This window comes from Psammomys obesus, unplaced genomic scaffold (genome assembly GCF_907164565.1).
Source record: "Psammomys obesus unplaced genomic scaffold, mPsaObe1.curated_primary_1811, whole genome shotgun sequence".
Classification (NCBI taxonomy): Eukaryota; Metazoa; Chordata; class Mammalia; order Rodentia; family Muridae; genus Psammomys; species Psammomys obesus.
Window position 1 is genome coordinate 26,061,373 of NW_026587216.1, and position 24,651 is coordinate 26,086,023.

The 24,651-nt window shown below is 43.0% G+C and overlaps 1 protein-coding gene across 6 annotated transcripts in view; it reads left to right on the forward strand.

The window, feature by feature from the left end:
• Eya1 (EYA transcriptional coactivator and phosphatase 1) overlaps positions 1-24,651 on the forward strand; it is a 139,899-nt gene that overhangs the window by 109,129 nt on the left and 6,119 nt on the right. For all 6 annotated transcript variants that reach the window (XM_055603269.1, XM_055603270.1, XM_055603271.1 and 3 more), the window contains 5 exons: positions 14,305-14,363; positions 14,477-14,637; positions 15,364-15,478; positions 15,584-15,705; positions 19,124-19,224. In XM_055603269.1, coding sequence (XP_055459244.1) covers positions 14,305-14,363; positions 14,477-14,637; positions 15,364-15,478; positions 15,584-15,705; positions 19,124-19,224 — 558 coding nt within the window. The remainder of the gene's footprint in view (positions 1-14,304; positions 14,364-14,476; positions 14,638-15,363; positions 15,479-15,583; positions 15,706-19,123; positions 19,225-24,651) is intronic.

The window sequence follows — 24,651 nt, forward strand, 5'->3', positions numbered from 1 at the left end:
ATGGAAATGAGTACAGCTAATGCTTATCTTGCTTCTCTGTATTCAGTCTGGAGTGTCAGTCCATGCGATGGTGTCACCCACATTTAGGGGTGGGTGTTCTCATCTCAGTTACCAAGACTGAAACTCTTCCATAGATCTGCTCGGAAGTTTGTCTCCTAGGTGACTCTCAATCCTGTTAAGCTGACGGTCAACACTAACCACCACACTTAAGGGGCACCATCTCAAGAGCCAGAGTGAGATCTCAGGACACATGCACTTCTGTGTCATGTCTGGCTTAAAAGAGGCCAGATGCTGGGTGGAGACAGGGTGAAGGGATTCTATCAGATGTGGTAATGACAGTGCTGAAGGCGTGAGTGTGAGCTCGTGGAGTCCAGTCCAGGAGTAAGGCTGAGCAGGTTGGAGAAGTGACCTCTCTAGAAAGTGGCACAGCATGATGACATGGCTTTGGGGTACAAAGTTTGAGTGGGCACAGAACACAAAGGGACCTCTAGAAGGTAGAGCATGAAAAAGAGAAGGTTCTAGACAAGGTCTTTGGAAAGTGAGAGCCAAGAGCAAGCATTACAGAACTTTCTATGACTATGGAGGTGGAATGTAAGGTCAGAGGAGTCAGTAATCTTAAGAGGGAGATCACCAGGGATACCCCAGGGGGAAGAAGAAAACAAGGCAGAGATGTTCAGAAGTCAGCTATAGCATTTATGGGTATAGACAGCCTAACAGATAGGAATCCTAATTTCTAGCCTGTCTGAGCCCAAAACAAGGATCTAGCCTCAGAAGGAAGATCCTGCACTCAAGTTGGAAGTGATGGATGTACAAGGGGTTCCCGACAGACGCAGCAAGTGACGTGACACAGAGATCTAAAGCTCAGTAGAGAGCACCATACGGGAAGCACCTCCAGTGTCGCAGAAACAGCACAGTGGAGGAAAAAGGATAGCTATCTCAGGGAAGGCACCTGCTCACAGTGTTAGTTTGGCCGCATAGAATCTGAATGTATTCAGAAAAATTCCTCGTTCGGAAGTTAAATCACATGGTAAGGCAAACTGGTCACTCCATCAATTCGTCTATGAGACTGTAGCTAATCTGTCAGTGAGAGTCTAGTTCTTCTGTGCCACACTTGCGATTGTGCCATGTGGGCCACAGAAGGTGGAGTGCACATTCTAAGGATACAGAGAATGCTCCAGAGAGGGAGACCCCATTCAGACACTCCATTTCCATCCATCTGGAGACTGACAAGCTTCCCAGAGGGCAACAGGGATGGAGTGGAGTTAGGAGGTCCTGCACGGGCCCCTGACATGCAGGAGTACTCCTGCCAATGAGAGTTCTGACTATTCTTGGGGACAAAGATGACTTTTCAGTGGTGGGCTACAGGGAGGCCATTTTGTTTCAAAACTCTGTGAGACTATCCTGTTAGCATCACCTAGATCCAGCTTCTAGTTTAGACCTCTCCTCTCAGGTGCGGAATCGCCATTGGTCTGAGAGACACACAGCACTTTGGAAAACCAGCATGAACTCCACTGCCCCGCTAGGGAGTTGGAGTAACAGAGAAAGGAATATTCTCTCTCTCTCTCTCTCTCCTTTTTTCTTCTTCAATATTGAATACCACAAGAGAAGGCCTGTAACTCCAACTTCCTACAAATGTGTTTAAGCTACGTCCCTGGAGTCTTCTCTCATTTCAGTGTGGCTACAATGGAGCCTCTATGTGGCCCCACTCAGTATTCTAACCGTGTCTCCGACAGGACCTTTCTAAATACTCAATTCCCCTCCCTGCTCATTCTCAGCTACACTCTTGTAAGCAGGTGGAGGGCTGGGACCAGAAAGAAGATGTTGCTTTTGATCAGTGTTCTTTTGTCAGCTCCTTTCTCCTCTTTGGGCATAGCTGACCAAGAATTACCTTCTAATGGGGGCTCTTTTCACAGTGTTAAAGGAAGCATATGTCTAAGACACTACCCTTTTAGAGTTTCAAGCCTCTGTTAGTCCAGTCTTACTGGACTTGGAGATGAAGTATTTCTTTAAACAAGAAGTAAAAGTAGCTTGGAAAGCTAATCACTGGAGACAGCATGTTAGCATGCATGAGGATCTCATGAAACAAATTATTTTAATGTAGTAACTGGAATATTTACTGCTAATTGTATGATAAGTTATTTAAATTTTAGGGAATGAAAATGAATAGCTCATACTTGCAAGCATTTTTCCCAGCCAACAGCTTGTAAGCAGAAGCCTCCCTCTTAAAGTGGACAAGGCCTTCTGGAAATTCTCAAGATGTGCTTTTCAAAAAAAAAAAAAAAAAAAAATCACAAAGGTTTTAAAGTTTTACACAGCTTGAAGTAAGAAACAAATTAATTCTGTGGCACCGTCTTTAGGAGTAACAATGTAACAGGTTAAGATATATGTTGATAATAGAGTAGGGTTTGAGCTGAGGGTGTGAATAAGGCCTGTGTGTATTTAGAAAGACAAGAGAACAGGAAACGACCTGCCCGGCAGGGTTAGCATAAAAAGGCAATTCTGAAATGGCAGACGTTGCAAACCTGAGTTATTAAATGAGCAAAACTGAAGTGTGGTTATCGTCAGAAATATCTACAAAAGACAGGAGATGAATGAATGTCACACATCTTTCTAGCCGTGTTCATTATAGTCACCATTTATTTCAGTCTTCATTTCTAACACAGCTTTTCTGATGCACCAATTAAGTGAGACCAAAGGAGACCTTTATTGCATTGCTTCCCCCCGCCACCAAAATTGTAGTTCACACATGACCTGAAGTTGCAGAAGAGAATGGGGCCAAAAGAGGGTTACGCAAGTATCCTAGCACCTTCCCTGAGAGAACGCCTTAGTGGTAATCACTTGCATCCTTTGTCTTCAACCATCCTCTCCGTCTATACATCTGGACCAGCAAGGGTAGCATGTTAATTGTTTTTGTGTGATTCATGGCTGGGATAAAACTAGGTTATAATAGTCATTATTAATAGAAAGTAGGATAAAATAAACAAATTCAGAATATGTGTCTTATGTGTTATCTAGTGCTACTGGCATGGTTCACATAGAATATGTAAAAAAAAAAAGTCATGCTTTATTGATATGTAATGCAGTATTTTCCCTAATAATATAAGTGCCCAAATATATCTGTGGCTCTGTCTTGGGAGAATGCGCTTTAAGGATGGTGGAAGTATGAGAATAAACCAAATCTGGCCTCAGTTTTCCTTTCAGGTTGTCAGTGATTTGGGGCTCACGGGGCTCCTCATGCTGGTGGGAATGGGTCTGGGGGGGTACAGTTCTCACCACACCTACGTTAGCTTGAGTCCTTTACCCTCATCTCAACCCTGTGTCTTCTAACAGAAGGCCCAGGCAGGCTGGTTTGGGGTGGTAGGTCTGCAAGCCCACTGCTACTTGAAAGAGAATGTATTTTATGAGAATCCCCTCAGAGGGCCTCCCTGTCCCCGGGGCCCACTGATGAGAGGTGATGACGGGTCCCTTCCTGCAACTCGCAGGGAACCTTTTCCCCTTTCAAGTGCCTATGTCCGGTTCTGCATATTTTTCTTTGTGGAGTCAGTAATAATTTCATGGCAGAGAACGCTGGTTTAGGAATACTGTAGAAATTGTTTGACTGAGGATTCTCTGAGTCTGTTTATTCTGAACCATACAGTCGTTTAGATGCAATTGAGTATCTCTGCGCACTATAAGATTCTCTGGCTGGATAAGCTGGCTGAAGTTGGCAAACTGGCCTCTTTGAAACTCTCTTAAACTTTAGCCCCACCCAATAAAAAAGAGGAAAATTACATGAGCACATTTCTTGAATAACTGTATTAACATACGGTTTTTAGTTAAAATTTATGGACATGAATAGTGAAAAACTGCAACTTGGATTTGCTGCAAAGAACTAGAAAACATGCAGACTTGCTGCAGGAAAAAGAACAGTTTCTTTAAAATATCACCTATTGTAGTTTTCCGCTTACCATTTCATGTTCAAACAAAGCAAAACTATTCCCTGAAAATTAAAGTGTGCTGTTAAACACTTCGTAGATAAATTCATATGGGGCTCATTTTCCTCAGGTGGCAACAGGGCTAAAAAGAAAGTGACTACAGAAAGGGATAAAAGGTCCCCTGGTCTGGGTGTTTTTCCAGACTCTGCCAGCAAGGCTGCGGTGTAAAGAATGATTCTTATGAGAAAGCGATTATTCACAGCAAGCCTCGAGTCGGTGTCACTGTGAAAAATTCTTCTCTAGTACATACTCTCAGCAGGACTAATAGATCTAAAAGAAAGGAAACAAGAGTTAAAAAGAACACTGTCTGCTTCCAGTGACAAATTATGTGTGCAAACATGATGGGCAAGCCCATTGAAAATGAAGAAATCGGTTCCGCAGTAAATCAAAGCTCACTCTGAACTGTGGCCTGCCAGTTGGCATTCACCAGTGGTATTTTCATTAAATGTGCACTGACTTCTCTTGTCGTGGTGTTGTGGACAAGAGCTGTTCTTTGCTAGAGGTCGGTGCTTTAGTCTTTTATCCTCACACTTTAAGTTATATAATGTAATATAAAGTACATGCAAGGACTAATGATAAAATTACATACTGTAATTTGAAAGAGACTCAAACACTGGTCTGTCGCCCTGTGTTTCAAAAGGCTATGGTCTTATATATTAGGTGAATGATAAAGGAAGCTGTATATGCTCATCATATACAATATATGTATATACAGTATCAGCCTGTATATACAGTATCAGTGCTGCAACACAGAACAGGATGAAAAACCTTGTGCTGTGCACAAAACAGCTTAAGCCAGCAAACCAGGGGCAGAGCACATACTTAGCATGTGTGAAAGTCCCCCCAAAATAATTAACGATGGATCCTGCACCCAATTTTGTAAACTTTTCAGGAAACAAATATTTAAGTGTTGATATCATTAGATCAAATGTATATCATGACTGTCAATTGGATTAATCCATTAACACTAGAGACATAGCATGGGTATATTTTCAATAAGCCCACTTTGTCTTCAAAGTTTATTTTCAATTCTCTCTGGCTTATATTGAGCGGGACTTTTCACTCTAAGGTTGAGAGTGTGCATAAAGACAGATAGATTTAATATAATCCTGTGGTAAAAGAGGTATTCATGGTGAGGCGAAAGCTCAAGCCGAGAGACTTACATGTATTTATTAAGACTGTGCCTCCAAGAAGTCACGGTCTTCATGTAATCCCTCTGTGACTCGGAAAGCCACATGCTGAAGTGTTATTAACTCGACATCCTATTTTAATTAACATGTTTTAAAGGGATTAAAACAAAAACATTAAGATTTAATTTTTCTTCTTCTTCTACTTATTAATAAGCTCAGCAGTGCTGGCAGGATTTTTTTTTTTTGGATATTTTAATGATCATAAATATCTGTCCCAGTTGCATCATATACCCAGCATACAACTTAACAGCTTCAAGTTATCTTTTGCCTTAACATGCCATCTGTAGGCATTTTCAGTAAATAACTTCATTGTTACCTATTTTATGGGTATTAGTATAAACAGACTCAGAACAACATAGCAAACAGCTCACCCTTGTCAAACTGGCTAGCAATCGAATCTTGGGTTTCTAATACTAGAATGCAGGTCTTCCTCCTAAAGCAAACATAAGTGGAGCAACATTCTCCTCTCACCTAGCTAAGCCCCCAAGGATACAGTTGGCACAAATAGAGTCAAATGCTGATTTAGGAGTAAGAAGCCATAAAAAGCAGACCATGTCTCTTTCCGCAATAACGGATATTGCGACGGCTCTTTTCGGGTTCTGAGATTTGAAGTCTATTGGTTGTCTCATTGGCTTGTGCAGTTGTGTCTTCGTATGCCTATCAAAACAGATGGTTGATATTAAAATTTTGGCTTAAAATATGCATTGAGACCAGCGGCGTGTATACTGGGCAGCTCGTTTAGAACAGGAATTTAAAGATCTATCTTCCGGATTTGTTTCAGCTCTGTCACTTGTATGTCCACAAATTCTCAAACAGGAGAATAAATTTCAAAAGCCCCTTGGCCTTCACTGCCACTCCCTTAGTGGCAGGTAATGTGCAAGGAAGCTATGAATATCACCGGTGTGCCCTGGGTGGGGTCCTGCCAGCCAATGCAGTGTGAAGGAGCTTTGGATCTCATGTCCTCCTTGTCACCAGGACGTGGGTTTATTCTGTGATGCCAAGTTAAGGGAGTACATAGGCTGGGGCAGACATCTAGAAAGCCACTGGGATTGTGTTAGCACCTATAAATACATACTGTCTCAACTGGGCACTCTCCTTTCCGCTGACAGAAGAAGGCAAATGAGAAGCAGGTTCCTGCAAATCAACTAAGTTCTGGAGTGTGGGATCTCAACCAGTCATGAGCCAAATGGAAGCAGGGTCCTTCACCTTTTCCATCTGTGGGCTTTTTTTGGGGGGAGGGGGACCACCTCTTTCTTTCCTCAGACTTTCTGAATCATAGATGTTCTTGGGAGAGTGGCTGTCTGGAATACTCCTCTTACCATGTTTTTCTAAAGAAGTTACCAAAATATCCAAGTTAGACTTAGAAGTTATGGCCAAAAGTCACCATGGAACAATCACTCGCTGAAAACCTGTCACTCCCATATACCGTCACTCCCAACACCAGTCAGCTGGAAAGGCCATCTGTATGACTCAGACTTTATATGAAGACAATGTGAGCAGATCCACAGAGGGGGTTGGTTTTGTGAGGTTGCCGGCTTGGTTGGTTTTCAAGGTTAAGTACTACTGATAATTTGTGAAAATTCAGCTCGATGACCATTGGTGTGGGTTCCTCTCTAATGTACCATGCTACACATGTCTTTTCATATTAAGAAACATAAGGAATACTTCTTTTTAGCAACTTGGAGATGGCAAAGGTCTCAAGCAAGTATCCATATTGTTCCATAGGGAGTTCCTATCTATGGGTGTAATTGTCTGATGGTAGATAAAAGAGGCCAGGGCCTCTTTTCTTAGCCTTGGCCCTTCCTAGCTAGTCTTAGTAGGTATTGCTTGTGTCAAGACATAGTAACACACGAGGCTGCCAAGATGGCTCAGCAGTTAAGAACACTCGCTGCTCTCAAAGAGGATTTGGTTCCCAGAGCCCACATGGCAGCTCACAATCATCTGTAATTATAGTCCAGAGGATCTGATGCCCTGTCCTGACCTTTGCGGACGCAAGGCACACCTGCGGCGCCCACACCTACACGCAGACAAGACTCAAACGTAAAAGTAAAATGAATAGTTTACTTAAAGGGGGCAAGAGCCGCAGCTAGCCATCCCTTGACATCTTCCGTTTTAACTCAGGGCAGGAAGGTATTGAAACAATTAGAAGGCAAGAGGGTTGTCTGTTTTGTTTTGTTTTGTTTTTTTTCTCATAGCGAATTTGGAACATTGACAAATGCAATTGGGGGGTCATAAGAATTGGGCAGGGTAACTCGACTTCTCCGAAGACGAAGAATGTTTCTAGCATTCTCGTAGTGTTTCCTTCTGTAAGTGCCTCAGCGTCTTCTTGGAGCCTCTGTTTATTCAAGGGCTTCTCCAAAGTTTGTGTTTCCAGGTTCATGTTCAGAGGTAGAGTGCATCAGTGGGCTGCCAGTGACGTCGTTCCGCTTGGCACTGATGATAAGCCCCATTGTAACTGTCTTAATTCTCTTTATTAATTTTTCTAAACTAGCTTGAATCGTGTGGTATATTTTTACATAATTATGGTAGAAGCAAAAAAAAAAAAAGCTTGGGGGGAAAGAACAACCACTACAGAATCAAAGCAGAATAAATATTTGCAGAAAAATTCTGCCATAAGTTAATATTTTGCATATGAGGCCCTGTACAAAATCTGAGTTATTCCCGGGGCTTGATCCAAAAGAACAAGGCTGTGGCCCACCCCTAGACACCCAGAGATGATGACGGATCAGAAAAAGGTCAGCTGGAGATGCCATGCCAAGAATAAGACAGAAAGGACCAAAAAGGCAGAAAAACAGTGCAGCAAAGTCCTAAAAGCGAAGGCCCGTTTGCTGATGACCATCAGTTTCTAACTCCCGTGGCTCTGTGCCAACTGCCCCCACCCAAGCTGAGTTCTGCGGCCCTCGTGTTGGCTGCTTCCCCCGCCATCCATGTGAGCACTTTACAGCCTCGCTCTGGGAGTGTTAGCGAGCTACAGATTGAGGATCAGTACTGCCTACGGACTTGCTGCTTACTTTATGTCTCTTAATCCTCTGTGAATCACAGTAAAGGAAGGTGGAGGAAGGAGAAATTTGGATTCTCTGATTGTTAGAGTTTATATGAAAGACAAGACAGGAGCTCATCAGGTTACTGAAGAGCTTGTGAGCCCATCCTCACACCCCAAAGAAACTGCTACTTACCTTAGTTCAGCTCCCGCTATTGAGAAGGTAGCTTAACCTGTGTTCTTGGCTTTCATATTTTTCCCACTTACAGTGTGCCAGTGTCAATGTGACATGCTAAAACCACACTCTTACCATATACAACCATGCTCTATATGCACTTTGTCACCTGGTAAAGACCCAGTAACTGCGTGTGAATGAGTCTCCTTCAGGATCATGGCCCTCTGACATGTCAATCATCTAAGGGCCTGGTGTTGACACAGAGGGTTGGGACTTGCACTGGATGATGGAGGCGGCCCATCCAAGCTCTACGCTGGAAGAAATAAACACAGCCACAGATCCCGGGGCTGCAGGTGGTGGAGGACACACTTCCCTGCTGGAGTCTCCTAGGCTCCAAGCAACTGACAGTGGTGGTCAGGTATCTATGTCTCATAAACTCGAGAGAGCCGGGAAAGACCGTGTGATTTGGAGTCCAGTTGCTCATAACTTCTGAGTCTTCGCTTCTCATCTAAACATTAGATTAGAACATTAAATGTTCTTGAGCTTACTCCCATAAACACCCTGAAGAAAATAGCCTTCCTTCCACTACAGGAATTCTACAAGAAATGGAAGCAAAGCATCCATCCATGATCCAAAATGTTCAGAACCAAAAGCATTTGGGAATTTTTCCTTTTTTTCCCCCAAAGTATAAAATATTTGCACATACACAATGATATAATTCATGAATATGACTCAAGTTAAAAAAACTTTCTAATATTTTTTTGTACACCTATTATGCTTAGCCCAAAGGCAGTGTTATACAGTATCCTTTTAAGTTTATTGGTGTTTTTGACTGTGGACCCACTGCCTGAGAAGTATAGAATTTTTCACATGTGGCATCTTGGCTCAAACAGTTGAAGATTGTAGACATTTTGGATTTGGGGTTGGGGGGTGAGGAAAGATCAGCCTGCTCAGGCACTGGTTCCTAATGAAGTGGTCGGCCATCGCTGTCAGGCAGGAGGGGGCTGCAAGGTGCATAACATAACAACACGGGACACTTTGGTAGCCAAGTATGGCAAGGTCAATCCTGGTACTTTAGTACTTCTGGGTAGTGAGGGACCAACTCCAGGATAGCGAGTGCCTATGCTTTTGTGAGGTTCAAATTTAGTAACGACTAATACATTTTTCTTAGCGAAAGCTAGGTTTGCGCTATTCTTATCCTCTCTCAAGACTATTTGTGCTATTTAGCTCCATAGGTAACTGGTCCAATTAAAATGTTACTTACGGGCTGGCAAGATGTCTCAGCAGGTAAAGATGCTTGCCGCCAAGCGGGGTGACTTTAGTTTGGTCCCTGGGGCCACAGGATGGAAGGAGAGAACTGACTCCAACAAGTTGTCCTGTACATCTATACATGCTCTCTTGTACCCACATGCCTGCATCCATATACATACATCATACACGCAGTACAAATGCAGTAAGTGGTTTTGAATGTTATAATTCTATATTCTGCCACTATCAAAAATGTCTTTCCCTTATGCAAATTTTCTGGCTTAAGAACTGGTAGCATGAATAACTTTTTTTTTTCCTATGCATATGGTCTATTTCCAACTTTATGTCAATTCTGATGTGTGAGATTTGGGGATCCAGAGAAAACGGGTCTCTTTACCAGTGTTCTCTCTTGCCAGTCGGGGCTGCTGGCTCAGTTCACTGAATTGTTTCTGTTATTTTTGAGAAAGAAAATAAAGGTTTGCCCAATAACTGCTGTCTTCCCTGCCCACCCCAAGGCTATTAGAAAGAAGAGGTCTAGCATGCCAGTCGTAGCCCCCAAAAGTTCTCTTGTCCTGTTGGCAGAGTTCAGGGGCCCCTTCCTAAAACGCCACCCTTTAGCTACACATTAGCTCCCTGCTACCTCAAAATTAGCAAAGACAAGCAGCGGTGGCCCATGCCATTCCTTACTAATGCCAGCTCCTCAGACTTCTGCAGCCTTAGCAGAAGGGGGCTCATTTGGACCCCAGAGATGTGGTTGGAGTCACCACAGGCAGAATCAACCTGTCTTTGCAAAGGTAGATCACACCTTTTTACCTCCTGCCCTGTAAGGGCAAAGAGAGCAAGGCGAATGGCCGTGCACTGGTTCCCTGGCAGAGCTCACTGTTTGCCGTGATCCCCGGACCCCAGTGGCTCTCCGGGCTCTTCCTTCTACCCCAGGAGCTTTTGAACTGACTGTTCCCTTTGCCTACAAGGGTCTTGCCTCAGAACTCATCGAGCATTGCTTCCATCCTTTGGCTGGCTGAAGGTGTTCTCCTTAGCATCCAGACCTCCCAGGCAGCGTGCATCCCTGTCTTCTTGTTGTGTGGCTACCTTACTCAGAGGCTGCTTCTCAGGGTGGGGATCTTTGTCATGTCCCCAACTATGTCTTCAGCATCAGAAGCAGTAGTGGAAGGAAGCTCTTCTTCACAGACATTGATTGCTCGAGAAGTGACCACCCTGCTAATAACCTATTAGGCAGCTCACGTGGGCAGAAGTACAGACTCTGAGTGTAGTTCTTGTAATCACTAGCTCTGTGTGCCCGCTCCTTGCAGTCGCCTCTAGGTCTCAGGCCATCGAGTGGGAGTCCTCCAGCCCTCAAGCTGCACATTAATGTGTAAAATATGCCCACTTGGCAGTGGCTCCCAGAAGTGTGAGTCGCATTCAGCAGTGGTTTCGGCTCCTCACAGCCCATCACATACTTTCTGAAAGTTCATTTCAAAAGAACATTGTCAACACGTATGCTTTTGGAATAAAAGCCGTTTCCCCCTTGGAATTCTGTATGCCCTGTTCTCTGTAATAAGCACCCAATTCAGGGTTTTCAAGACCTATTTTGGAACCTGGAAATGGGTTCAGTTTCTCTGTCTCTCAAGTTTATAGACTTCTTGTGGCTTGGAATTTTGTGTTGTTTCTTGGAGCCAGGGTGCCTTTGGCTTAAAACTGGGGGGTGATGGGGCTCTTAAAACAAGGCCTGGTCCTCCCTACCCCCAACCTAGTTATCTAGTTCTTTAAAGCAAATTTGGAAATTAAAGAGTAGGCACTCCCAACTAATAATGAACAGCTAATAGATTCTTTGAAAGCACTCCACGAGCTGCAGAGGGGCCCTGAAAGCCAGGGTGGCTTCCGAAAATGGAGAAGCCGACACATGGCTCCTGAGGGGTGTTGCAGCCTCTTAATGATCTCTCGGCTTCTAAGAATCTTTGAAATATTTTTGTATTTTATTTTGCATGTGTGTGGGTGCGTGTGGTGTTGCTAGAGGTCAGCCTTGACTTCACGCATGCTAGGAAAATGCTACCACGGAGGCGCACCACCAGCCCTGGAAATCACATGTTTGATAGGTAAAACAAAGCAATGAGAAGATGGCTCCTTACTCGCAAGTTCACAGTCTCAAAAGGAAATGGACCCTTTCCAGGGACTCTATATATTTGAGCTTACAGCACGACTGTGTCTCCTGTTGTTCATTAAACAATGATAGGCATTTTCCTTCTCAGAAGTGCGCCCATTTAAAAGCACTCTTGATTTGTGAAAAAAAAAAAATTTCTTTCCATTAAAAACACTCTACCGAATTCCCCTGATAAGGAGAATGTCATTGCTGGGAGATGGCTTTGCTTTAACCAAGTCACCTTGAAGGAAGTCTGCTCTGCTGTAAACTTTTAAGTAGCACTAAGACACTGAACAAGTCTTCACCTGGGGGTCCAGCCTGGAACAATGACTTTGAAATATGGCTAGCAGGAGAAAGAAAACAGACAACACCCAAACAAACTATAGCTAGCCATGGGCCCTCAACTCTGTCAGCTTACTTCTCAGAGGGTAGAAATTTAAAACTAAATCCCTTTAAGCCTTACAGCCTGCCTTCCAAGCAACCCTTTCCATCCTTGGCTAGGGAGTTCTTGAACATCCCCCGCCCACCCACCTTTTCACACATCCTTTCTTGTTTTAGCTCCCAGCTCCGCTCCACCGAGAGAGAAAAGCTCTCCTTTAGACTGCTGCGGCTTCCCTTCTCCACTCACCACATGCTGAAAAATAAAATTGAAAAAAAAAAAAATATACCAACAGCATAAAAATTGCATTGCTTGATAAGGTCCTGAAATTTCTTTTTCTGATTTTGAAACTTAAATGGCGTGTGTGCGCACATGGGTGTAGCTATGGGTCAGCCAGGACCTCGCACATGCTAGGAAAATGTTACTGAGCCATACCTCTGGCCCCAGAATTGAGAAGCCCTTTAGAGCTAGAATTATGTTGTTTAGCACACAACTATTTTGTCTTCTAGAGTAGGACTTAGTTGTTAATACCGAGAATCAAGATGCCCGCTCTGTTTTCTGAGAATGGCCCATTTTGCAAATGCTAAATTCACAGGCAGCGTATAAGGGCTCTGAGCCCTACTTTTCCTTTTTTCTTATCGGAGGTCAGAGACCTCCAGAGAGCCCAGGAGGGTTACAAGGTCAAAGGCTTCTCCTCCTTGGAACTTGCTACTTGCTGGGAGAGGGCTGCCTGCAAAATAGATGCCTTGGGAAGAGGTTGGGGGCGGGTCACGTTTTTCATTCTGAGAAGGAACAGCTGGTTTGAATTTCTTTCCACTTCTGTCTCCTGCTGCCTTCCTCACAAACCCATGAAGAGGAGGATTTGTCCAGAAAGAGCCAGCCATATGAAGAATCACCCCCCGCCCATTACTACAATGCTAGACATGTGCTGTTTTTGTGGCATGGGTGAATTTGCTAACTGGCAGAGAGGGGCTAGATTTTTACATAGTTAACTTTATCCAAAACCTGCCCGGGCCTTTGCCTGGAGAACCTTCTTCTAATAATAGTTTTTAACTAAAACTCTAAGGGAAATAAGTGTCCTAAGGTCCAGCAGCTTATAGGGAGACTGGGTAAAACGGCAGGGATGTCACCAACGTATTAAAAAAAACAAAAAGCCAAGTGTTCAGGATTACTTGTTTCTGTGCATCTTCCTTCTCTATTTCTAAATCACCACATCCTCATTTATTACCCATGTTGATGGAGCACGGCTTCTTCCCACAGTCACCGCAGGGTCTGGGGTTGGAGAAAGAGGGTGCTCACTCGGTTCACTTTGTAAACAGGTGCAGAAATTAGGCACCTATGGAGCTGAGCTCTGGGTGGGCCATGATTGCGAGCAACTAGGTGTTCTGAACAGGGTATACGCTGCGCCTGCTTACAATAGCATAATAAACTTTGTGCTTACCATGAATTTGTAATGCTAATAAAGCAGAAATAAATAAATAAACAAACAAACAAACAAATAAGAAAATAAATAAACAAACAACAAGAAAAATGTTTGGGGAAAACACACCATATGGCTTGATTACTTTTGTTTAGTTTTGAAGTCTTTCATGCTTTTTTTTTTTTAATCCTGGGCATGTGGGTGCATATGCACACATACCCACACACAGAGTGTGTGTGTGTGTGAGAGAGAGAGAGAGAGAGAGAGAGAATGAAACTCACATCTCTCAGATAAATGGTAAACCAGTAACAGATTTTTTTTGTCTGGGCTCCTCAGCTCTCTTGCCTCGGGCTGTGTGGGTGTGTGGCTCAGCAGCAATCAGAGGTCATAATTTCATTGGCAGTTAGCATCAGGTTTAATTTTTCTAGCATGTTGCGTTTACCAAAATGTCTGGTTTCAGTTATGCCAAGCACTCTCTGAATCAAGCTCTGAGCAGCATGGTGTGTTTAGGTACCTGAGGCCTTGTGGAACACACATGCTAATTGTTCTCAATCACTTTCCTTCCTAAACACAAGAATGTGTTTTCTGAGGCTAAGGCAACAGTAGTCCTTGATGACATTGCTTATTTCTTACAGAAAAGGGCCCTAAATACGTAAAAATGTCAATTTAACAAGACTGCCACCTACTGATGGAAAAGCATGCCAGTAAAGGTGTTCTTAAAATACCTGTTTTTTGTTTTGTTTTGTGTTTTTTTAAGGTGCATCTTAAAAATTAACACATACTATTTAACTTGCATCTTAGGAATGTGACCAAGTCCATATAGACGATGTCTCGTCAGACGACAATGGCCAGGACCTGAGGTGAGTGCCTTGGTACACAGGCCAGTCATTACTCTGTTAAGAGTTTAATTACTCCGCTAATTAGGATGAATTTTCTGTTCGATTAACTCTGGGCTTTTCTTGCATCTAAATAGCACCTATAACTTTGGAACAGATGGTTTTCCTGCTGCAGCCACCAGCGCTAATTTATGCCTGGCAACTGGTGTCCGAGGTGGCGTGGACTGGATGAGGAAGCTTGCCTTCCGCTACCGACGAGTAAAAGAAATCTACAACACCTACAAAAACAACGTGGGAGGCAAGTAGCTGATCCGTACCTCAGTGGGCTGGTCTGAGATGGTCTACATAAAGCCTGCAAAGTGCCGCTCACTCTGAGGCTCACACTGTTGGGTATAATAGAGTAAGGACGGGCTTCGCCTGGCTGATGGCATTCTACTACAATTTTGTGGCAAACATCAGGCCAGAGGCCTAGCTACCTAGTGCCCTGGTATGGCCTGCGATGACCTGGGGTGAGCAACTTGATCTCTCCAACACTCAGTGAACCTTCCAAGAAAGCCTTGTCCACAACGCAAGATGGGTTAAAACTTATAATTTTTCCTGCCCTCTGCCGTGCTAGCCTGAGTGTTTTCAGGGTGGTTGATAGCGAAGTCGCTGAAATATTGATGTCCCATAGTCCCCCAGCTTCTAGCTTCCTAGTTATTCCCTAGACTGGGCAGGAAGAAACATCATTTCAAGGAGTCAAACAAAATTCCAAGACTCACTGTCCCTGACCAGACCAAAGGCACTCAGGCACCCTAGAGCCAGAAGAGGAGTCAGCTCTACCTAGAGCCCATGGTTAGAAATGGTCCCCTGGAAGGAGGGGTGCTGGGAATGGCAAGGCACACTAAACATATATTTGTAACTGATGGATAGCTGAAATTGTTCAGCTTAAGGATGGTAACGGTCTCTGTAGAATGATTCTTCTTTAGGAGTCTGCATGGCATGTGGGCGAGCACATGGGTCTCATGAGCTTTCTACTTCTCAGGTCTGCTTGGCCCAGCTAAAAGGGAAGCCTGGCTCCAGCTGAGAGCCGAGATTGAGGCACTCACAGACTCCTGGCTGACCCTGGCCCTAAAGGCCCTCTCTCTCATCCACTCCCGGTGAGGCACCCGTGGGCATGGGCTGGGAAGTGGGCATTGCTCAGGCTTGCTTATCTTGAAGACTTATTTGTCAACAGTCTCCCTTTCTTCTCTGTGTTGTCATAGGACGAACTGTGTGAACATTTTGGTAACAACGACCCAGCTCATCCCGGCACTGGCAAAAGTTCTACTATATGGATTAGGAATTGTATTTCCTATAGAAAATATTTACAGTGCAACTAAAATAGGTACGCCTCTTATCCTTTTTTTTTTTTTTTTTTTTTTTTTTTTTTGATGCCAGTGTGAATGGAAAGGCAATAAATAAAGCTTGTTTTCAGAATTCTGGATGCAGCCGAAAAAGGGAAGAGCAATGGGAAACAGCAACTATAACCCATAGAGCTGACATAGAAATTTTTCCTTTACTGGAGAAAGTAAGGCCTTGACATTCAAGGTACTAATGACTTAACAACATAAATGCTGAGCTGTTGTATTTATTCTTTTAGATAACAAGCATTTTCTAAGCTGAAGCAAGTTAATACAAACCCAACCAAAGTGAAAATAAACAGTTCAGGATAGTTACCTCAATTTTACTGGAAATGGTTTTTGTTGGTTTTAGCTTCGTATGTATAAAAAAATTAACTTTTTTTTTTTTTTCCAATTCTGGGAAGATGGTAAAAAGAAACTTTCCCCTGCAGGACACATATTTGGGAGGGGCGTAAAGTTTGATATGAAATGTGCTCAGAGTATAAACTAAGCTCTCAAAAGCATGCACAGGCATGCACAATGATGCTTTGACACTCGCAAGCATGCACAGACACTCACAAGCATGCAGAAGCAAAAACAAGAATGGACAGACACCCACAGAGACACACAAATAATACAAACTAAGAAGAAAATGGATGAGAAGTACTGATTTGTTCTCAAGTGGAGCAAATAACTCTCTATGGTCCATTAAGACAAAGAAACATGAAAATGAGCCTCCAGCAGGCATGTGCTGGGTGTGGAGAACTGTACTAGTCATTTTGCATATCCATATTTCCATTTTACAAATGAGGAAACGCAAGTACCCAGGCTTAAGTTGTTTGTGTAGATGGCTCAGAGCCAGGCCTCAGATTACTCTGATCCAAATGCCTTACTCCAAGGAGACATCCTGGCTGTGTACTATTGCTTTAGGCCAGGAGGTCAGAGGTCAGTGTGGACCAGGTAGAGAAGGACAAATAAAGAGGGTTTACTGGGCAGATACCTTAATGAGATGAAGAGAGCCGAGAATTCCATGTCAAGGGTCTTATGCTTACCAGAAAGTGGTGATTGTGAGATGATGATGAGATGAAGAAGCTGGAGATCAGCCCTGAACATGCGTTGCTGCCTTGCTTATCTACTGTACAACAGAAAGAGGATGGTCATCCTCAGAGTGGAAAGAGGCCTGTTTCTAGCGGCTAACCCCATCTGAAGACAGAAGAGTGAAAGTTAGGCTCCCTCGAGTCTAACTTCACATTCCCATGCTGTCAGAACCCTGTATGTCTCACTCCAAGCATTTGCTCAATGATCACTGAACAATTACTTATTTGTTTGTAGTGTGAATTTCCCACCTTAACCTTCCTAGGGGCGATCAAAAGGATCAAAAGGGCTAAAATGTGTAGCATTCAGGACAGAACCCCCAAAAATGGTGCTGAAAGCAAAAAACAAATGAATGCCTGTGCATTGGAGAAGGCCGGTGTAGAGTTATTTTACAGGCAGCTGGGTCAGCGTTGCCATGATTAACCAGGAAAATGAGGTATACCATGACAGGGCCAAGTGGGAGCCTAGGCAAATTGTCCTGCCACCTTTGAAATCTGCCTATCTGAAGTTTAATATGGACTCGTGCTTTGTAAGCTAACACTTTTTGAAAAAAATAAAACTAATAGAAGTAAGCTCCTTTTAAAATAATCTAATGTTTTATTTTTGTAGGAAAGCAGGGATTTTGTAGGAAAGTCCTGTGACTATCGCTGATTGTGTCATCAAGTGAAATCCAATGTGAGGTCACTGCAGAGAAAGTGACAACTTTTTTTTTTCTTTTTCAAAATTTCATGCAAATAAAATATTCTTTATGACCCAAAGTTTGCAATGAAACCTATAGGTGACAGTACATGGGCAAGAATTTTTCTTTTCTTTTTTTTTTTTCCCCACCAAAACTTCACCCTTAAATAACCTTTGGGGAATTGGGGGATTAGCTCAGGAAAAATTAGCTAACCTGTGAAAGGCCCTAGGTCTGATCCCTAGCACTATGAGAAATAAAAAAGAACAAAGAAAAAACTGTTCACATTTATTTAGCAATCAATTTAATCCTCCTTTCTACACAAGTCAAAAATAATACAGCTTTGCAGAACATGTGAGTATTTTCCCATTCAGAGGAAAAGGGCTGTTTGTTTCTTAAAGCAATTTAAAATTTCACAGTTTAGTGGGCAACTAAAAGCATTGAAAGGCATCTTTGACCAGCGCTGGCCCGTATTACATTCTTTCAGATGCAAAAGAGAGATTTTAGTGCAAAATAAAAATATAAAGCAGACATTTGTTTAAGCAAACAAGCAATTTGTTCATGTGTATATCTGATCCTCATTTGAAGGAGGTGCAGGCCCAGCTCAGCCATTCACGTTTGAGAACTATAAACTGTCCCATTGTCCATTAAAATGACCTTACTGGCAGCAGAGACCTGGAACACCAATATCTTCTGTGAGAAGAAACAATGCCAGCATTAGCTGCAGAGATGTGCTGACAGCAGAGCCGCCAACCAAGCCCAGAGGAAGGCCTGACGTGGGAAAGATAATAGACAGATAACGGTGTTCTGTTACCTGTCTCCTGCTTTGGCTCTAGGAAAGTGCTTGGTTGAGCATGAGGTGGCCGGGTGAGGTAGCCACAGTCTTGCTGGAGTGCTCACACCCACGATGCTTGCAGTTTATTTTAAGAGGACATTCATGACACATCTTTAAACAAAGACATTAGGCTTTGTGTGTCTTTCTCTTAACCTGCAAGAGTTTGATTTCTTTTGCTAAACCAAATCCAACTTGGGTTGTTTTTTTATTATTATTACTCTCACTGATCTTGTATCATGTTCAGCTTGATATAACAAGTTTTTAAGTTAAAACAGGCTGCCAGAATTGCATATCTTTTAGTCTCAGCTTGTAGAAAGAGGAAAAGAATGTATTACTACAACACACTACACACACACATACACACACACACACACACACTAATGCACACACTCACACACACATATACACACATTTTTACAATTTCTTTGGAAGAAAGTATTTAAATCAGGGGTTTCTAACATTTTGGCTTTGAGACATGGTGTTGTTAAAGTTTATGCCTAAAAATTGTGCAAAGGACCTAGAAAACAACAACAACAAAAAGATAAAATAGAAACCAAGTTTGTGATTTTGTGTTAGGCCCCATTGATAGCTATCCTGGCAGGCATCAATTTTCAAAAGACAGCTAACACACTGTTCCTGAATTCATAACTTTTACCCTATTGTGATGTCCTCATATCACTCATGTGGCAGAACACATTTCCCTGGGTGGGATAGAGCTGGATCAGAAGCATGAACAGTGTCTGTTTAAAGATTCCCAGCATCATCAACATGGGTTGCCTGGCTGTTACCCTTTCTATAATGTGCTCTTACCCACTAGGAAAGGAGAGCTGTTTTGAGAGGATAATCCAAAGGTTTGGAAGGAAAGTGGTGTATGTTGTCATAGGAGATGGCGTGGAAGAAGAGCAAGGGGCAAAAAAGGTAAGCCTCCCTAGAGGGTGCTCCAGGCCTCAAAACTCGACTCCTTTTACCCATGGGAATTTCCTACCACAGTCCATGAAATGTGGAGAATTGTAAGCATGGGGAGGGTGCGCACAGAACCCTAGGGACACGAGTGAGATTTTCAAGCGACGGTTGGTCAGAAAAGCAAGCTTAGCATTGCAGCCATCCTCCAGAATACAAGTGACAAACATTGTCCTTATACCTCACATACAGGACAGACATGGTCAGGTGGCTCACATCTTGTTACCCAATCCTGATGTAGCCTTAAATCCTTTCAAGCATCGCTTTGGAAAGATGCTCGCCAGTGGTCCAAGCCAGCATGTAAGATGGATGAAATGACTCCCTGCCCCAGAGGACTTGCACCTACTTTTTATCATAAGGAGAGCACCTGCCTCTTGCCTGGAGGGCTGGAAAGGGGGAGGGGGTATTGAACAGGACTGTTAAAGCCTCTTGAAGATATCCCCTGTGGCCTCATTGTTGCCGTCTCAATTTCTGCATCTGCAATTCTATCATTCCCTTAGCAGAAACTAGCTCCTTTGACATCTCATTGTACATTTTTTTTTTTTTTTAAGCCGGGTTTCTCTGTATAGCCCTTGCTGTCTTATAACTTGCTCTGTAGACCAGGCTGGCCCAAACTCAGAGATCTGCCTGCCTCTGTGTCCCTAAGTGCTATGATTAAAGGCATGCACCACCACCACCTGGTGTCTCATTGGACGGAGGTTTTGAAGGACAGGACCCCACTCCTCATCCGACAACTCAGGGTCTCCACAATCTGATCACACCTTGCCTTTCTTGTCTGTCTCCCTCTTCCACCCAGCACTGCAGTCACATTCATCTAGTGACCTGCTGCCTTTGTCCATTTTCTGTTACAATGGCAAAATGCTTGAAATTGGTTATAAAGAAGAGGGATTTATTGGGCTACGTTCTGGGGCTAGAACTTTGAAGAGCATGGGGTCAGCAGCTGGTGAGGAATCTCTTGTTACATCATAAGATGGCAGAGGACATCTCCTGTGTGGACCCAGAACAAGAACTTTCTTCATCTTTGTAGAAAGTCACAAATGTCACATTTCTCCTTTTATACACACCTACACCGTGAGTTCAGTTTAATCCTAATTATGGCGTGCAATTCCCACCTTCCATTAATATCATCATAGAAAACTGAGGACAAATTCAAACCATTAACACCTACCTTTCACCACACCCAATCCTGTCCCCCAGAATATTTTCCCTTGCTAGAATCTGGCTTGTTTCTCAAAACGCATGCCATATATCTTGTGTTTTCAGGCTTTTCTTTATAGAAGTGCTCACTTGGGCTAAGAGTAGTGATACTGTGGTGGAAATAGTTTGGAGGCCAATCCAGGCTACATTTGATTTCCACCTTTGCTGTGTGTCCATTCTGTGACTTTGAACCTGTCTTAAGTCTTCCATTTCATTTTACCCTGTCCCCCCAATGGAGATAATCATAGCGCCTTGATCCTTGGCCTCTTTGACCAATTAGATTCGCTAAGACATGTGGCTTTCACAAAGACAACAAATGGCATCTGGGATCACACACATAATTATGAATGTCCGCTTTGGTAACTGAGTACGATCTTGGGGAGGAGATCTTTTGTTCAAGACACCATCTTCAACTTTCTTGTACGTCTCTCAATCTTGATACAGTTATACTCCATGTTTGTTCAAGAACATCCTATCATGAGATGATTAAAGTCACACCTCTCCCCACAAACTCATTCACAGGAGTCTATTTTCGCCACCATGATGGACACAGTGATTCAGTTCTGCTGCCTTTTCCCAGTCAGTCTTAGAAATGACCCACAAAATTCCAACTCTTAGATGTGACATTGACTATAGGATGTGGCATGTAGCAGCCTTTTCATAGGTCTCTCAAGGTGGCTTCCTTCACGTCTGGTGCAGGCACTGGCCCTACATCTGTCCCTGACACAAGATGCCACTGATGTGCCTGATGCTGACTGAAACCTCCACACCCTTGGCCTGCTAGTGCTTGCTAGGAGCAGCATGTAAACACTGTTGACTTCCTGTATCCCCAGCCACTAGCTGTGACAGTTGTTGGGTGCATCTGTCAGCGCGAAGTAAATTAGAATTCCTCAAACTCCATCCTGGAGGCTGAAGAAGAATGCTTGGTAGGAAATTCAAAGTCAAGTTGTCTTCCTTGGAAAGCTTCTAGAATTCCCAGGCCAGCCCTACACAGAAACTCCTAGTAGCCATAAGGCCTAGGAGAGAGCTGCACTTCTGTGCCATGTGGCTCAGAGTTTTTCACCCTGCCGTGGTCTGAGCCAGCTTTCCAACTTCCCCATTACCTGGCTCTTCCAAACTGTGATTTCTGGAGAAAGTTACCAGCCTGTGGCCTTCTAGTTTATGTTTTAAGTAAGATACAAAATTACAAGTAAAAGCCCAATGCAGGTGGGTCCGTTCCTCGGTCTTCTGAAATGTTTTTGAGATGGGTAGCACATCATGGAAAACAGAAACTCCTGATCCGATGCTACAGTTCAAAAAATGTAATAAGGCTTTATTTTTATGTCTTGGAAGGGCAGATAAATTTATCTCCATTTTTTGGACTTTTTTTAATATAGAAAAGAAATTAAGTCCCCACCATCAATTAACATTCTCTTTGAATTTTTACTTGTGAATCTTCTTACCTTTACTTTGATTTCTATGGGTAAATATATGTGGTAAGAAGGGGAAAAAAAGGAAGCTCCTTGGGCGTTGTGACTTGCCTGTGTGTTTAAGTGTCAATTTTCAGAAGGTTGGATTCTAAAACCTTGCGAAGTACAGAGACACTACCAGTCTAATCACCGAAAATGACGGACTAAACAGGCTTTTAAAGAAAATGTTTGAGCGCTTTTAAAGAAAATGTTTGAGCTAGCCTTTAAGTAAAACTAATATTTAAATAGTAAGTCTTTACCTATGAAGGAAGAAAGAGGGACCTGAGAATTGGTGACATGAAATGAGTATCTTCAGTGCTGAGTTATGCCCAGAAGGAGAGAATATTTAATATTTAACTTACCGGGGGAAATAGAAGAGTAGAAGGCCACAGTCTCACTTGGTAAGATAAATACACAGACAAGGTCAGAGGAAAGCCATGAATAAAGATGGCTATGCAGACTGTTGGAAGACCAGTGTTCAAGAGAGGAAATGCTGGTCACCTCTCAGACACTCCCTCCAATCCCTCGTTAAAGCTTCACAATGAGGCTTTAAAGAGGTTCCTCTCTGACATACTTGTCAGAATAGAAAATGAAGGCTCATCTGGGCTGGGTGATGCGGCTATATTCCCAGTGCTCGGGTCTAGGGCAGGAGGACAGAAGCTCAAGACCAACCCAGACTACAGAGTATGAGCCAGCACTCCTTCAAACTATAAACTCAAGCATCCCAAGTATTCTACGATTTCATTCTTAAAATGTTATATGGCTTGTCACAATGCTGGATAAGTTTGTTTCTTTGGTGGGTCACGGAGATAGAACATTAGTGTCTCCTTTCCCCTAGTTCTTCACAGTAATTGTGTTTTCACTCAGCTATTCATCCAGGCAGATGCCTGCAGACAGGACATAGATCTGCCCTGATAATCCTCTTCCTACTTACAAGGCAAATCATCCCTCTGATATATTAGTTTCCAAGTAGTTGAAATTACTAAATGGACTTGAGTGAGCACCCCTCCCCCATGAAGGTCTGCACATCAAAATCACGACAGGTCGCATTTCTTCAAAACCAGCTTTAACTGCTCAGCTGGCTTCTTTCTCGGTTCTCCGTGTTCTTTCAAGGGTCCTACAGCATCCGCTCTTCTTCCTCATAGAGAGGTCTTTCATCTGCCTGAATCATAGTCTTCGGCTAGAAAGAGGAGCTGTTTAAAGCCAGATACCAGTAAGCAACCCTCCGGTCGGTTATGCCCTTAAAGGTCCCTTGCTGATGCCTCTGTCTTCCTGACTCTCATTGCCAGTACAGTCAGGCTGTCCTAAGTAATTCAGTCTAACTCTACAATTGGTATCATAAAAGTACTTTCTTAAAAATGGCAAGCGCCTATTATTCTGTATACTGACCAAGATTTGATTTCAAAATTGTCCCTTTTAAACGGCCACTCCAAAACCTGCTGAGATCGAAAATTAAGCTGAGGGAGGCCCAGGCCAGTAATGCCTCATTTTAAACTCCAGAGAAAGCCTCTTTGGTTGGAAAAAAGAAAACATTTGTAACACAATTTAATTCTTTGTTTTTTCTTTCAGGGGAACACAGAGATTAAAAACTAAGTAAAGATTAGTTTATTACTGCAAAGGTGTTTGTTTATACTTCATGATTAGGTATTACCTACTAGGTCTTGGCTTTCTCGGCCTAAAGCAGTGGTTCTCAACCTGGGGGCCACGATCCTCTGTTTACCAGTGTCACCTAAAACCATAACAAAACCAGATATTTACATTATAATTCATAACAGTAGCACATTTACAGTTATGAAATAGCAATGAAAATAATTTTATGGTTGAGTCTCACGACTATATTAAGGGGTCACAGCATTAGGAAGATTGAGAACCACTGGTCTAAAAGGAAGTAGAGAAACAAGTACTATGTGGGTAATGCTGGGCAGTCAGCTTGGCCATTAGAAGAAGCAATGGTGTAAGGTCTTAGTATTTACAACCGCACAAGTGTTTAAACCTCTGTATGCAAACTGCCTGGAAATCACGTGCACACAGCACAGATAGGTTTTATGTTTTTGAAACACAGATGGTAACTCAGACTCTGCATTTCCTTTCCCGCTGAGCCATCTGTCCTGGCAGCTATCTGTACCAGCATCAATAATCCTTTAAGTGACCGCACCAGCACACTACTGTGTGAATGTGCTAGGATTTTACCAGCCCTTTGGGGCTGAGCGGTTAGGGGGTTCTAGTGCTCAGTGCTACAAGCAGATCCTCAGTGAGCATTCTTTGAGTACATTCCTGAAAGTGCAATATTTGCACCAGAGAGGAGATGCTCTTAGATTATAGGAGTATTTTTTTATTAATGCTTTTTTAAAAAAATTTGTGAAAACATCAGTTTCCACGTGAAGAGCCATGCACACAGCTTTATATATATATGTGTATATATATATATGTATATATATATGTATATATACACATATATATATAAATATGATGGATGTCATATGTAACCAGAAAGGAAAAATGCAGACTTTCAAAGGAAAGGAGATTCACAGAGTTGTGCCTGTAGGCAAGAAGAAAAGGAATGACATATCATTGTGTTCCCCTTGGGAGTCTTTAGATTGTGCTCCTCTGGGCTCTGTTGTCCACTTTAGCTTTCCCTTGTTACTGCCTCCATTTCTATCATCCACAGCCTGTCCATCTCAGTATCTGACCTCACAGATGAAGCCAGGGGTCCCCAGCCTCCGCCACCGGTGCATGTCTT